The 17,078-nt window shown below is 40.7% G+C and overlaps 1 protein-coding gene across 1 annotated transcript; it reads left to right on the top strand.

Moving 5' to 3' along the window:
- The first annotated feature begins 1,658 nt into the window (after window positions 1-1,658).
- On the top strand, window positions 1,659-16,969 carry tgm8 (transglutaminase 8). Its single transcript, XM_056385304.1, has 15 exons — window positions 1,659-2,413; window positions 4,753-4,923; window positions 5,284-5,532; window positions 5,651-5,769; window positions 6,011-6,139; window positions 6,949-7,126; window positions 8,852-8,987; window positions 10,252-10,361; window positions 10,837-10,952; window positions 11,038-11,164; window positions 12,930-13,153; window positions 14,504-14,678; window positions 14,765-14,928; window positions 15,238-15,371; window positions 16,053-16,969. The coding sequence occupies exons 1-15, from the start codon at window positions 2,401-2,403 to the stop codon at window positions 16,198-16,200; spliced, it is 2,193 nt and encodes a 730-aa protein (XP_056241279.1). The 5' UTR covers window positions 1,659-2,400; the 3' UTR covers window positions 16,201-16,969.
- Window positions 16,970-17,078: the final 109 nt, after the last annotated feature.

Raw genomic sequence — 17,078 nt, 5'->3', positions numbered from 1 at the left:
TTGTTTGGAGTGATCTGATTGGCTGAAGGCGCCTTGACCGTTCATCTCTCTGGGTGTGACCTGGTTGTCTGATCATATCTGAAGCGTTATGAGGGTGAGATCTGTGTCACTGTCTCTCTGTCGTTGACCTCCAGGCCTGAAACCTCCAGTGTCTCAATCTGAGAAACTTCATATGGAGCCACAGTTACTTCCTGCTCTTGAGTCACAATTAATCACAACTGACAACATCCCCACCTAACCACCGTCACACACCTGTACACTTTTGCAACACAGGTAAACATGACAGCATTAACAAAAGGAACCGCTGCATAACATCATCTGCCATCAGTAAAGATTTGATGAGACATGTTTTATGATTCAAGGAGGAGGTGATCCAATTGTACAGATCACAAACATAACAAAAAGTTATTGTTATTATGAATATCATTATCATTATTAGTACCTCATCAGTTATTGTTAAATATCCCATGAGGTCACTAACTATTAAATAATTCATTTCCTGGACAAAGAGCACATGGGATCATGACAAGCTGGAAAACACTGGAAATGAAAGGGCACGCTTTCAGCTAGCTAACATGAGTTTATTAAACTTAATTTAAGGCTAAAGGTAGAAGCTAGCTAACATGAGTTTATTAAACTTAATTTAAGGCTAAAGGTAGAAGCTAGCTAACATTAGTTTATTAAACTTAATTTAAGGCTAAAGGTAGAAGCTAGCTAACATGAGTTTATTAAACTTAATTTAAGGCTAAAGGTAGAAGCTAGCTAACATTAGTTTATTAAACTTAATTTAAGGCTAAAGGTAGAAGCTAGCTAACATGAGTTTATTAAACTTAATTTAAGGCTAAAGGTAGAAGCTAGCTAACATTAGCATGTATCTAGTGTCTGTGCGACACGCAGAAGCAGCTAATGTGTGAAGATGAAAAGAAAATGATCATATAGTCACATATTCTGCAGCCAAACATGTTGTAATCAGATGAAACTCTGTAACCAGGATGTATTACCAGAACAGGCATCGGCTCGTCAATAGTTTTAACTGTTAAATGTGTGACGGGGAACCAAACCCATCCTACACTCCCTGCTCAGCACAACAGAATCCATAGTCAGATAATTGTTGAAAGTGTCATTTAGGAGAATATGTGTGACCGCAGAAATGTTCTTTAAATAAACTGGAGCAGAACGTTAATCGTGCCTGTAAATGATTTTCAATGCACACCCACATTTCAATTCATTGTTGGAGTTTAAATGTCTGGAGTCTTTTACTCATGACGTTTAAAGTCCGTCCGTGTTTCCAGTGAACAACAATTAAATTAGTCACAAAATTACATTACAATATTAAATACATTACACACACACACACACACACACAGAGAAACACACACACACACACACACACACAGAAACACACACACACACAGACACACACACACAGAAACACACACACACACACACACACACACACACACACACACACAGAAACCTAAAACCAAATCCACCCAATAATTAATGACAAATGTCTTAATGTAAGTGTCTGTGTGTCATTTTCAAAGGTCACACAGTCGTTTCATAATAATCTGCTGTCGGTAAATCCTGCCGACTTCTGCAGAAGTGGATGACTGTAGCAGCTCGTGTTTGTTGGACTATCTGTGGTTCTGCTGGAGTATCGTGGGTTCTGTTCCAGTATCTAGGGTTCTGTTGAGTATCTATGGTTCTGTTGCCGTATCTAGAGTTCTGTTGAGTATCTGTGGTTCTGTTGAGTATCTGTGGTTCTGCTGGAGTATCTAGGGTTCTGTTCCAGTATCTAGGGTTCTGTTGCCGTATCTAGGGTTCTGTTCCAGTATCTAGGGTTCTGTTGAATATCTAGGGTTCTGTTCCAGTATCTAGGGTTCTGTTCCAGTATCTAGGGTTCTGTTGAGTATCTAGGGTTCTGTTGAATATCTAGGGTTCTGCTGGAGAACTCCAGTAGCACAGAGAAGCCAGGATCTAAATGCAGATGTGACAGAAGGAATAGACTAATTGTGACAAAACAAACTTCATGTAACAGGAAGGTTCTGAAGGTTCTGTACAGAGCAAACAGGAAATAATAAATACGCTGTATTGTAAAACTCACGTTTTACAATAACCTGTATATATATATATATATATACTACGTAATAATATGCATAATACTGTGCAGTAACAGTGTAATTAGTTTACAGTCACCTGTGTGGTGTTGAGTGAAATCTTGGCAGCAGGAAGTGGAACGGTCCAGGTCGTCGGACACGTTCCACCTGAATCTGGAAAGGGGGCGGGGCTGGCTGATGCTATAAAATCCATCAGCGCTGGGTCACCTGTCAGTGAGCAGCTGAGAACTTACAGAGAACATTCGACTGATTCTACATCTGCAGCTGAGAGCAAACAGAGATGTCTTTATCCGGTGAGTGAACTTTACTTCTTCTTATTCGCTTCGTCGTCACGTCTCTGCAGCCACTGACACGCTCGTTGTTTTCACACATACTGATGCAAAACAACAAGGAAAACTGCTGCAGGTCAGAAAGCTTGAATACAAATAATAATAATTAAATATTTACAATAACAATGTGAAAGAAATATAGAAAATATAAATAAAAGTAAAATAAAGAAAATACATCAGAGACATTAATTCAAAGGACGCATTCAGGTTCTGAAGGTTTCTCTGTAAATCTCACTACATGTAGGAAAAATAGTCACAAGATGATTGATACATTTGTCATTTAATTAGACAATTTAATTTTAATAAGTTTGATTTCAAGGATCAAAAAGCTAAAAAACACAAACTTTAATAATAATAATACATTTTATTTATAGATGCCTTTCAAGAAACTCAAAGACACAACACACAGTAAAAGATAAAATGCAAAATCAATTAGAATAAATGTAATTGCATGATGATGTTTATGACAGAGCTTCATCCTGCTGCTTCCTGTTGCTCATTACGTTCTGCAGCGTCGCTCAGCTGCTGCATCAGGTTCTGATCTCTGAGAATCTGTTTCTGACGTGGACCTGATCTCCAGCCTGGGTCCGATCTCTGCTCAGACCTGGACTCATTTCATACAAACAAAACTAAACTATGTGCTTCGTGGAGGATGAACGGATCAATCAAAGACAGATGTTAAAAGTATGAAGGTTAAAAACAAAGAAAAGACAAAAGAAACCAGAGAAATAAACAGTTTAATTGAAGTGTGTGTGTCGTATGAGGAGCTGGATCTATATCAGTATTTAAATCATCATCATCAACCTTTATTTATTAATCACTGAGGCCGACCCTCAGTGAAAACAATCAGAAATACAAAAGTTACATTCAGAAACATTATGATTTCAGAGATTTAAAATCACATTTCTAAACAGTTCCAGTGTTTTCAGGGAATCTGAACTTTGAGTTTTGTTTGTTATTCCATGAGTCTGAAGATCATCCGAAACACTAAATGACAGTTTTCCTGCAGCATGTGTGGAATCTGTCCATTTCCTGATCGATCACAAACAGATAAATCAATGTGACAAAAAACAAAAAAAGAATGAAATTAAACAACACAATAAATAAAAGGAAAAAATATAAAAATAAGTTAAATAATTACAAATAGATAAATAAATATTTTAGCAATATCACGGAGAGGGAGTGATTCTGAACATCAGTCAGTGACTGAAGAATCTCTCCCTCAGTGTGATCTTCTCCCAGCGCCATATTAGTTCAATAAACAACAACAGATTATGGTTTGTTTGTTTATTTCATAATTTATTTGGCAACACCAACTGGACTGGTGCTGGACCGTTGCTAAGCAACACATAAACATGTTCCCAACCTGCACAGTGACACCAGCTGCTGCCTCGTCTCCTCGTTCCCTCAGGTGTTCCTGAAGGATCCATCTTCTTCCTTCATCCTGACGACATCGTTTCATTCAAACTTTATTTCTGAAATATTTTCATCTTTGTTTGTTTCAATCTGAGATCGATAACGACGTTAATGTGACGCTGATTAACGTTGATAGATCAGCTGTGAGGAGGAGGGATACGTGGAGGGAAAAGTCCCAGTGCTGTTCCACCAATCAGATCACTTGCTCTGAACTGACTGTTGTATAAATAATAATATATAATATGAGTTTTACAAAACCTCAGTATCAGCCTCCATCTTTCCTACATCGGTTAAAAAGGTTTCCGTGTGACTGGATACCTGAGCTCAGCCTCTCGTGACTTCAGAGCGATGAAGACGAGGCCTCGACCTTCAGCTGGATCCATCTCTCTCTGTGGAGGGAATCCTCTCAGAGGGGCGGAGCTCAGCCCCAACTCATCAGTGTTTACGTTTGGAGGGTGGACGTTCTCAAGAGAACCTGAAGTGGAGGAACAGACTCTGTTGTGTCTGTTCTGTCTCGCCCCAGTGACACAGATTGGTGTTTATTTTCTCACCGCGCCCTCCTGAGCTGCTGCCAGCGTTACTAGACAGCGCCGCCACCTGCAACACGTGCAGCCGGTTCGCTCGTGAAACCGGCTTCTGTATCTGTTTCTCTTGTTCACACATTTTGGACATGAATCAAAACTTTAACGATTATATTTGATCCATTATGTTTCTCTCAGTCACAGATTGCTCCTGCTGTTCTTCATGAAGAGTGGATCATAGTGAAATTAAACATGTTTCCTGTTTGAAATAAATCTCTCTCACACATTTATATCAGTGTTTATTGGAAATAGTTTTTTGAGCGACCTGTGACACTGAGTGTGAACGTGTGTGTGTGTTCACCTCAGTCCTGAAGACCGTGGACCTCCACAGTCAAACCAACAACACTGAGCATCACACCAGTGAAATCTCAGTGGATCAGCTGATCGTGAGACGAGGTCAGCCCTTCACCGTGACCCTCCACCTGACCCAGGCTTTCAACCATGACCTTCATCACCTGAACTTCACCGCAGAGACCGGTCAGTCTTTCACTTTGAATATTTTCTTTTCAGACCACCTTGACATTTTTGCTGCTTCACAAAACCAGAGTGCAGCGACTAAATGTCTGACTTCCTGTTTCATCATATAAAACTGATGATGTCTCAACAAAATGTCTGACTTCTGTAAAAGCAGCTTTTAAAACTTTCACACAGTTAAACTGGAGAGATAAATCAAGCTAACTAAAAGGAAGCCTCGGCTAGCATTAGCTTAGCTAGACTAAGCTAAAAAAGGAAAAGATAGATACGATAAGACGCTGCTTTACGATGGACTGTATGTGAAGTTGGTTTTATTCGTTCAGAGATCAGTCAGTGGATGAAGAGCGTTGTCCCTCTCTGCAGGTGAACTTCCATCTGAGGACCGGGGGACCAAGTCCCGCTTCGCCATCCCGGACAACGTGTGGCGTTCCTCGTCAGCGAAGGCGGTGTGGAGGGTGGAGCTTAAGAAGAACTACCCACAGACCGCCATAGCTCTCACCATCACCCCCCCGTCTGACACCCCCATAGGAGAGTACAAGCTGTCTGTGAGCACCAAGCACGGAGAGACGCTGCGGGTGACGCTGACGGTTCTCTTCAACCCCTGGTGTCCAGGTACATCACCTGTTTACCTGGGACTGCTGTGACATCACTGTCTGTTACTTCTCATGCTTTAAAAACATGTTGCTGATGACCTTTGACCTCAGTCACACCTTGACTCTCTCTCCTGCAGACGACTGGGTGTTTCTGCCTGATGAGCGGGAACGTCAGGAGTACGTGATGAACGAACAGGGAATCATCTACAGAGGAAGTGGAAGATACATATCACCTTGTTACTGGGACTACGCACAGGTACACACACACACACACACACACACACACACACAGGTACACACACACACACACACAGACACACAGGTACACACACACACACACACACACAGAGACACACAGGTACACACACACAGAGAGATGGTTTCTTAAAAAAGAAAAACTCTCAGTGCTTTAAATGTTCAGTGGTCACCGGCTGATCTCATCTCGAAGCTTCAGTTGTGGTTAAACGTCAGTGTGTTGATCGGTGTCTCTGTCCCAGTTTGAGGACGACATGGTGAAGATCTGTATGAAGATGCTGGACGTGAACCGTAAACACTTGTGGGACCCAGCTGACGACGTCTCCGCTCGCTGTAACCCCATCTACGTCGGGCGTGTAGTCAGCGCCATGGTAGGTCACGACCTCTGCATCTTTATCTCCAAACCTGTTTTTGTGACATCGATGAGCTGATGTTTCTGACTGTTAAAACCAGAAGCTGCAGTTCCTCTAACGACCACTAGAGTCTGGCTCCAACAGTGAGTCAGTCCCCATAGACTCCCATGTTAAAATAAACATGTTTACAGCAGAAATAAACATGTTTACAGCCTGGTACTGGTAGTTTGTTAACCAGCTAATTAGCCAACAAATGGATTAGCCATGGGCTAGCCTTCGAGCAAGACTCCCTGATGGCCAGCTTTGCTAACAATGCTAATGGGAATGTATGCTTCACACACACCCCTCTTCTTTGACCTTGTTTGAATTAGCTGAGAGTTCGGGGCGGAGTCAGACACTGCCAAGATGGCGACGGTAGAGCAGCTCACTCTGAGCTTCAGAGACCTATGGGTGATGTCACAGAGGCGAAGTCCATCTTTATTTACAGTCGGTAGCAAATGTTAGCATGCTAACACGTTAAACTAATATGATGGACCTGCTAAACAATATATCTGCGTAGCATCTGTATGTTAGCATTGTTGTTGCGAGCAGGTTAGCTCGTTTAAAATCTTTTTGGCTACTGCAAAGTTAGAAACTAATAACTGTTTATTATTTCATAACCATCACATCTGAACTTATAAATATTAGTAAATCATTTACAATGTAATAATCCAGGCTGGTTTAACAATATGTTATTGATGAAAAGCTTCTACCATCAGAATGCTGAATAACTTGACACTGTTGGTCTGTTCAAATAAACATGAATCTCATTGGTCTGTTTCTGTCAGATCAACTGCGCAGACGACCGTGGCGTCCTGCAGGGGAACTGGAGCGGCTCGTTTGGCGGCGGGGTCCCGCCCACTCACTGGAGCGGCAGCCATGCCATTCTCAAAAGGTGGTACAACTCTAACTGCCGCCCGGTCAGGTACGGCCAGTGCTGGGTGTTCGCCGGAGTGATGTGTTCAGGTAACGTCTGACTCTACAGCTTCTCACCTGGAACAAAACTGTTTGATATATATTCATGTTCAGTGGCTGCAGCTTCTCACGGAAAGAAAGTTTCTTTTTCAAGTTTTAATTAACATAATTAATTATGATAATTATCTCATTAATTCAGAAAAACAGATGAATTTTTTTTCTCAAGTCAACGCCATAACGCCTCTGTCGCTTCTTTTTTTTATTTATTTTTTATTTCTGTGTATTTATTTTTATTGTTTTCAGAACAAAGAAAGAAAAAACAAAAAACAAAAAAAACAAATACATGTTAACAGTAGTTGGTGGTGCTACACAGAACAGTACAGATGTTTGACAGAGGTTTTTGACATGCGACAAACAGGACATAGGACATTGGTAATGGCTCAGTGACAGATTTTAAAAAAGACTTCCTCTTTATCAGACATAATGTACCTGATTTTCTCCAAGTCTAATACATTTCCCAACTCTCTCAGCCACATTTCAAATGTAGGAGACCTCTCACATTTCCAAGATTGCAAAATTAATTTTTTGGGCTAACAGTGTTGAGAGGGAGATAGCCTTAGCTTCACAACCACTTTTCACACTCTCTGGGTTGGCCACCCCAAACAACCTGGTGAATGGGTCTGGGTCACATGGATGATTAAAGGTCAAACAAGGAGCCCCAGAATGATTGTAGCTTATGACATGACAAAATAAGTGGGATAGTGTTCCTTCTTCACTTCGACACTTAATACATTAGGATGACACATCTGGAAATATGTTTTGCAACCTGGAGGGAGAATAGTGAAGTCTATGTACTACCTTGAATTGTATCAGATTATGTCTTGCATTGATTGAGCTATCATGGATGTTCTTAATACAATTCTCCCACATCTCATCTTTCCCAATCCAATTCTCTCCCCCAAGCCTCTTTAAATGGGTCTGACAATGTGTTATTCACATTCTGTATGATCCTGTCGCTTCTTAATTAAAAATCAGTAAATATTATTATTATTCAAATAATTCATAACACACATTATCTTTAGTTGCAGCTTCAATTAAATGTTTTGCCCTTAAAACTTTAATTTGATTGGTTGAAAACACATTTTCCATCGGTGTAAACAAAAGGAGTAAAAATGATTTAGAGAATCCGTTCCCTTCAGCCACAAACATCATGTTGTAACAGCCAGATCAGAGCAGGACAACAATAGAACATGTTTTAACACCTCAGGAAAACACATCATCCGACTCATCATGTCGACGCTGATCACATGACTGAAGTCTATTAATAACAGCTGCCTCTCTCACACTGAGGTGTGTTTGCAGTGACGCAGCGTTGACTGACGGTTCAGAGAGAAAAGCTTTTGTGAAACACAGAAAAAAAGACTGAAATTAAAAGTAATGTCATCAAAAAATTAACTACATAACAGAGATTGGTTTAACTCCAAACGTTTTCTCCTGGTGAAATCTCGTTATCTCGGGATAATCAGCTTTGTTTTCTTGAATTAACAGGATGAATAAATATTTGTGAGTATGGCCTTTCTCAGCTTCCGTACCAACAGTCTCGACTTTCCCCACATATTTCTCTGACGTCACCATGTGTCTATATATGAATTTGTGAATATATTATTGTTTGTCTACTCATTTCTGTTCATTGCTGTAATATTAAATAGAAAATATGAATAATAATGAAAAAAATATGAATATCTGAATGAGTCCAAACTATGTGTGTGGTTGCAGTGTTGCGTCTGCTCGGTATCCCCTGCCGCGTCATCTCCAACTTCCAGTCGGCTCACGACTGCAACCAGAACCTGCTGATCGACGTTTATCACGCCGACTACGGAGTCAGAGAGAAGAAGTCCAGGGACAGTATCTGGTGAGACACACGCACGCACACGCACACACACGTAATGTTGTAGCAATCCACTTTTATTACAAGGCCATAACAATTCACTGTAATCTTTACCGGTGTGATGTTGGTGTGTAAAACACCGGGAGACAGCGGACGAGTGTTAACGTTGCTTTTAACTCCGGTTTGGTCTCCACCCAACACTCTCCTTCTCCAGCTGCTCCACTTGTGCACAACAGCTGGAGACGATGGTGAGAGCAGTGAGTATAAACAATGAGCTGAAGGGATTTAAAACTAGACCTCAGGTTTTAATCCTCTGTGTTTGAATCACGTCAGTCGTCATGAGGTTTTGAGCTGCACAGATCAAACAGATCCTGTGAGCTTCCTGTGTCGGTGTGTTCACGCTCGAATGCCCCAGTAAATAATTTAGCTGATATTTAAAACATTAAATAAATTTTAATATGAGAGATCAGAGCTGTGGTGTGATGACAGCTGATGAGTCAATAAATCACATCAACCTGTCGGCACTCGCTAACCGCAGCTCGCTTTGAACGTTACCACCTACTGAATATCCAGCATAGTTCAGGTGTGGTGAGCTTCACCTGTCAGAGCTTCACCTGTCAGAGAGTTACTGTCTCTGATGCTTTACATTCTCTCTGCAACAATGTGGAGTGTTTGAAAACCACATGAGCCTCCAGCCAGACACTAAACACTGACTGACATCTTACCTATCCATAGTGACCCAGCTCTCGCAAACGGATAGTCGTGGAGCTATGTAGGGTATGTCTGTCTGGGCGAGCTGCCCCCCCCCCCCCCCCCCCCCCAGCATCACTAGGGGCTTAACAGGTTAAAAAGTGACAATGGATCAATGTTGTGTCAGTTTGTTTCTGTCGCCTGCAGGTTCCTAATAATAAATGGGTTCCTGCAGAGAACAGGTTTGTTCACAGTTCAGCTCGTTCTTGTTTCTGGGACTTTGACTCTCTGCTCTTCAAAACCAGGTTTTATGATCGACACGACGTTTCATCCCTGCTGTTGTTTTATGAGTTTGTTTCCTTTAGGAAGACGCACATGATAATGATTGTAATTAAATAATTAATTTTTATAGAATTATTTAAATAGCTCAGAGTAATAAAGTGCTGTACCAACATAAAAACACAACAATAATGTGAGTGTCAATTAGTATTTACAAATACGTTTATTAAAACAATGAGATCAATGAAACAGACAAAAGAAATGAAACCCAAAGTAAAAACCAAAGAGTCTGAGAGTCTGATGTTGTTCTGTGTTGCAGGAACTTCCATGTGTGGGTGGAGGGGTGGATGAGGCGTCCTGACCTGTCAGCTGATGGGAAATTCGACGGCTGGCAAATTCTGGACCCGACGCCTCAGGAGAAGAGCGACGGTAACAAATCTGGTTTAACGTTTTCTCTCAGCTCTGAGAGCCTGCTTTCACACCCTGACCTCTGACCTCTGACCCCTGTCTCTGTCTCTGTCAGTGAGTCCAGTGTCAAACAAACAAGTGTATAGGAAAGCATCTATATATTTGTACTAAACATCTTCTGATCTCTTTAGATTATTTGAGACTTTATATATTTGTGCTGTGGAGTCTGAGAATGAAGAACCACGTCCTGAACATGAACTTCTGCTAAATGTTTTAATTCGGATCTGATTTTTTAAAGAAAACTTTTCTCTAAAGAAATCAAAAGACAAAATTGATTAATTCAGAAAAAAGAGGAGCTTACTGTTGCTGTCTGTCTGTCTGTCTGTCTGTCTGCCTGTCTGACTTTCTGCCTGTCTGTCTGTCTGTCTTGCTGTCTGACTTTCTGCCTGTCTGCCTGTCTGACTGTCTGACTTTCTGTCTGTCTGTCTGTCTGCAGGTGTTTACTGCTGTGGTCCCGCCCCCCTCACCGCCATCAAGAACGGACACATCAACTCTAAATACGACCTCCCGTTTGTCTTTGCCGAGGTGAACGCTGACTGTGTGGACTGGCTGGTCAGTGAACACATCACACCCTCACACAGTTAAACACAACAGCTTAGACACGTCATTTTATTTCCTGTTTCCTGTTTCCTGTCAGGTCAAAGCTGACGGCTCCAAGGTGAAAATCTACTCTGACACAAAGAGAGTGGGTCACAACATCTCCACCAAGTCTGTGGGCTCCAATCAGAGGCAGGACGTCACCAACAACTACAAATACAGAGAGGGTGGGTCACACTCCTCAGCTGTCCACACACACCTGAGCTGATCACACACACCTGAGCTGATCACACACACACCTCAGCTGATCTCACACACACCTCAGCTGATCACACACACACCTCAGCTGATCACACACTCCTCAGCTGATCACACACACCTCAGCTGATCACACACACCTCAGCTGATCACACACACCTCAGCTGATCACACACACACCTCAGCTGATCACACACACCTCAGATGATCACACACACCTCAGATGATCACACACACCTCAGATGATCAAACACACACCTCAGATGATCACACACACCTCAGCTGATCACACACACACCTCAGCTGATCACACACACCTCAGATGATCACACACACCTCAGCTGATCACATAGACACTGATTCAGTAGGTTTAGTCTGCTCAGGACAAAATCAGCCAATAGTATTCACATGGCGGCCATTTTCCTCTGACGTCATGCTGAGGGTGGGAAGCCTTGAACACATCAATGTCTCTGAGTAAATCCTCAGTGACAACGACAACATGGTTGAAAACATGATTTATTTACCTCACTCTCTTTTGACCACATTGATAAATAGGAAGATGAATTTTCCAGTTGTTGAAGGTAAAGACCGGCCCACACTGTAAGCTAATGCTAGGCTAGCAAACGTGAAGTTTGCAATTCACTAAAAGGTCAGTTTTAGTGCTTCTAAAGTTGTCAGTGCAAATGTTAAACATTAACTAATGTTGTATAGTTTCATAATCAACCTGCATCAATGATACAGTAACATGACTGCGGAAAATCACTGCTAACTTCACCAGGTGAGAGCATAGCAAGGAAGCTAATGCTACATTGCTAGCTTGATTATATCAAGTGTGTTTTACTTCCAGACTGAACTAAACGTGTCTGAGATCTGTGTTTATACATATATCTATACACATACATATATATACATACATATATATACATATATATGTATATATATATATATATATCTGTGTGTTTACCTTAAATTAGAATAAATTTATTTACTGCATCTTGTATCATGTAGCTCTATCAAACATAATGTAAGCTGAGAAGTTGTTGAATGCTAACATTAGCTGTAGCTAATTGGTTATCAATTATGGTGTTTTACCTTGAAATATGAGTTGATGTCTCTTCAGATTTTCATTATCTATTGCAGTGGTTTCCAACCTGTGGGCAGGGGCCCACTGGTGGGCCGTGAAGGTTTTGCAAGTGGGCCATCAAATTATTTGCAAAACAATTTAACAAAAATTTAAACAATTTGCAAGGACAATTACTAGTAATTATTAAAGATTATCACTCTGGTAAGCCCGTGTTTGATCGATTTAATATGCTCTCAGGAGGTATTTTTCTGCTTCCATATTGTCACAGGTTGGATGCGGGCCATCAACATTTTTGATAATTTCAAGTGGGTCATGAGTTGGAAAAGGTTGAGATACACTGATCTGTTGTCTTTTCTGTTGCTCATTGATCAAATAGAGACGATATGTCAGGTTCTCTATGTTTTTGTGACTGTAACCTGGAACACAGCAGTACAACATTAGAGTAGCATCAGAGGAAAATGGCCACCGTGTGAATATGGTCTATAGAAGCTCTGTACGTATGGTTAACAGCTCTGCAGCCTGTTAGGTTCAACAACAGGGGGAGCTCCACTCATTCATTCAGACACAGCTGTGAAAATCCATTGATAAAGATGTGTTGAACTCCTGGTGCCTCTGCAGATTGACTTACATCAGCCCCCCCTCTCTTACAGGCTCCAAGGAGGAGAGGGAGGCCTTTAAATACGCCACCACTGGAGACTTATCCGGAGACTTCTCCAGAGACTTCATCATGCACTCATCCGCCGTCTCACCTAGCGACTCACCCACAAACGTAACTCCACCAACGTCGAATGGAGGGAACCATGTGGTGGAGGAGACAGATGAAGAAAATCTTGACGTCATCCTTCCTCTGCCTGTGTCCATGAGGTTCGAGGAGGTACGACCCAGAGTTTCCCTTTACACATGTGAAGGATGTTTTTATTTTGGGGCAGCAGTTTATATTACAACACACATCAGGAAAGAACTTAACTTTACTATAGCGTCCAGTTTTTCAAATTTTAAGAACTTCAAGAACAGTTTGGGTGAGGTAAAGTCTGCACACAAGAACAATGGAGAGTTTGTCTGAGGGGGGATCTGAGTGCCTACCGAGTTTCATGCATGTAGGTGAAATCTAGTGCAATTTGTGGCACAATAGGGGGCGCTATCAAGCCATTTGGCCACACCCATGTGCAAGACCTATAAAATATTGAAAAATGTATTATTTTAAACTGAATTTAACCAAAGCTAACAAAAAAAGTTTACCTGAACCTGTAGCTACATTTAACATTAAAGGAGCTACCTGTTAGTATTGCTGTCGCTACATAGCTAGCATTAGCATTAGCAGCTGTTTACTTACCTGTCTAGAAGAAACGTTGTGAGTTCAGCATCAAACTTCATTCCTTTACTCACCAACAGCTTCTCCAGAGGTGGAAAGAAAACGTCTTGTTTTGCTTCTATTTCTATCACTTCTTTTCTTCTACTGAAGTTAGCATGCTAACCAGCTAGCCCCAGCCCCGTTGAAGCGTCTCATCACTTCCCTGCTAGTCTTTGTATTGAACTGACAACCTTTTAGTAACAATCTCACTCTGGTGCAAATCCTGGCATCAATCAAGATTTATTTCTAAAATATTAAAGGAGTTGTTTGTAAGTTTTTTGCTTTTGCTACATAGCTAATGTTAGCATTAGCAGCTGTTTACTGACCAGTCTAAAAGAAACGTGAGTTCAGAATCAAGAGTCTCTCGCGAGGTGGGAACAAACACCAATGTTTCTCTCTTGTTCATGGTGCTGGATCACCCTGGATCTGATTGGTTGACGTCTCTGTGACATCATAGGTCAATTTGTGACTTCCATCAAATCTCCTTCATGTATTCTACTTGCAAAATTCTTTATCCAACAACAAACATTTGCCAGATCAAGTCCTAAATTTTCCCCATTTCTCTTAGAACTAAATTTTCAAATCAAAATTTAATGAACAACAAAAAAAGTAAGAAGCTTTTGTCAATTATAGAATCTTTTTCCCTTTTACCTCTGACTGATTGTTTATGTATTTAATCATGTTCCCATGTATAATTTTTATTTATGCGTTTTTATTTTTTTATTGATTTTTTTACATTTTCACTCATTTTATTTTTGCCTGTTTTACTTATCATTTAAATGATGATTTTATGTGCTGTTATATTTTTTGATTTATTGTACATGTCCTTTGATCAATAATAAGACTTAATAAAAAAACACTCCGGTGCTGCAGGTGTCCCAGCCGGTGAACGGTAAGGACGTGAGCCTGAACCTGGTGCTGACCAGTAAGAGCGGTGACGCCAGGCCGCTGTCCGTCAACCTCAGCGTCCAGGCCATGAGGTACAACGGCAGACCGGCCGTCAACATCAAGACCGAGGTGAAGGAGGCTACGCTGCAGCCCGGGAAAGGTGAGTCAGCCTCTGATGGACAGGTACCAAACACTGTGTTTCCTGAACCCACTTTAAATCCCCCTGTCCTCGTCCGTCTCCTTCAGATCTGTCCATCCCGGTTCTGGTCCCCTTCTCGTCCTACCACAAACACATGGTGCAGCTTGACAGCTTGAAGATCTCCGCCATCGTCACGGACAAACAGAATCCAGACAACAAGTACCTGGCTGAGGACGACGTTGTGCTGCTGGACCCGCCCATCTCTGTCACCGTCAGTACAAAAAAACTTTACTCACCTGTCATCTCACCTGTACTCACCTGTACTCACCTGTCATCTCACCTGTACTCACCTGTACTCACCTGTCATCTCACCTGTACTCACCTGTACTCTCCTGTCATCTCATCTGTACTCACCTGTACTCACCTGTCATCTCACCTGTACTCACCTGTACTCACCTGTCATCTCATCCTGTTACACATAAAGTTTTGTGTTGACATCGTTTAGTCTTTTTCTCTTTCTTCCTGATGCATTATGGGTAGTGTAGGTGGCTGACTCAGTGTGTGTGTGTGTGTGTTCCAGATGTCCAAACAGGTCAGATTTAACCAGGAGGCGAGAGCGGAGGTGGTTTTCATGAACCCGCTGGAGGAGACGCTGACGGACTGCACTGTGACGCTGTCAGGAAGTGGACTGGTGAGAGAGGAGCAGCAGTTCAGGTCAGTGGGTGTGTGTGTGTGTGTGTGTGTTTGTGTGTTTGTTAAATCAGCTGATCTGTTGATGCAGCAGTTTATTGAATGTCAGCAATAATCAGAATTATCTTTTTTATTATCAACAGCACAAAGTGATGACTTCATTTCGTTTTAAATCTAAGTATCTATCTATCTATCTATCTATCTATCTATCTATCTATCTATCTATCTATCTATCTATCTATCTATCTATCTGTAATAGGTTTCATATATAATTTTTACATGTTTTTATTTTATATGTACATACAGTATATTTCATATATGAAAATTCAATACATGTACATATAATACATTTGCATATGGGAAGTGATAAATCACTAATTTGCACACACCCTTCAGTAGGAAACCTCCATATAATGTGTGTTATTATGTTATTATTATAAAGTGTTATATATCTGCCGATGTTCAAGTTCTTTGTTATTTATTTAGATTTTAAATTTTCTTTATATTTATACTTTGAAATTATATCAATGTGAACAGTTAGAAATTTAAAAAATTTCGTACATTTCTAGTTTGTAGATTATTGATCTGACACCAACTTTTCTTAACAGATGAATAAAACAATTAAAATCAAAATACATTGAATAAAATGTTCTGTCGGTTCTGTCAGTGAATCTGTGGCGACCCTCTCTGTCTGTCGTTCTTCAGACTTCCAGATTTGCAGCGAAACAGAAGAATCCGGATCCAGTTCCCGTTTGTTCCCTACAAGACCGGAGAGAAGACTTTGATGGTGGACTTCAACTGCTCCGCCTTCAGGAACCTGAAGACCAGCGGCACCGTCACCGTCAGAGTCTGAATCCTCAGGACCACAGAGTGACAGTCAGGGTTAGGGAATCAGAGGCAGGGATTTCATTTTCTTTTGTTCATATATGAATGAATCTGGTTTAAGAAACCACACTTGTGTTTATTGTTTGACCCAGCTGACAGGTCTGACATCACACCTGTAGCTCCACAGTGACACGGGTAGCTTCCTGTTGTTAGATGAAAGTGGTGTTATAGCGCCTCCCTGTGGTTCAGTAAATAAAAGACCAGATGCTGTGTCAGCTGGATGATGTCCTCTACATCAACATTGTTTTATGGTTTTAATCTTTTGATAAAAAACACAGATATAATATTTATTAAAAGCTCTTTTTGTCTTTAGTAATAATGATGCAAATCAGAAAAAAAGAAGCCACTGCTTTAATTTCACATGTATTTAATAACATAATTCCATGATCTGCTATATAGATGTGTCTTAGTTGTTTTACCTTATAACATGAATATAACAAATAATATAATAAAAATCTTTTAATTTAATTTCGCCTTTAATTCTCTCATATTTTACTATTCTTACTGTTTTCTGTTTTTATTTTCATTTACATATTTTCATCTAGTCTTTCTATTGTCTAATTTCATTGTCCTCCTATTCTTCCTTGTTGTACTGCACTATTTCATTTTTTATTGTAAAGCACTCACATCTACAGCTAAATCTACTGTATGAAAAGTGCTCTATAAATAAAGTGTATTATCATTATTATTATTATTATTATGTGATACAGTTAGTTGAAATGATTAAAAATGATATTTTCTGCTCAGAAACCGTTTTAACTTTCACTGAATGACTGAAAAGAAACAGCTGCAGGTCAAACAGGTGTCTGTGCTTCAACCTGAAACAACGCGAGATTTGCTTCCAAA

Source organism: Seriola aureovittata, chromosome 2 (genome assembly GCF_021018895.1).
Source record: "Seriola aureovittata isolate HTS-2021-v1 ecotype China chromosome 2, ASM2101889v1, whole genome shotgun sequence".
NCBI lineage: Eukaryota > Metazoa > Chordata > Actinopteri > Carangiformes > Carangidae > Seriola > Seriola aureovittata.
Note: the sequence above shows the minus strand (reverse complement) of the source record. Positions and strands in the feature narration are given on the sequence as shown.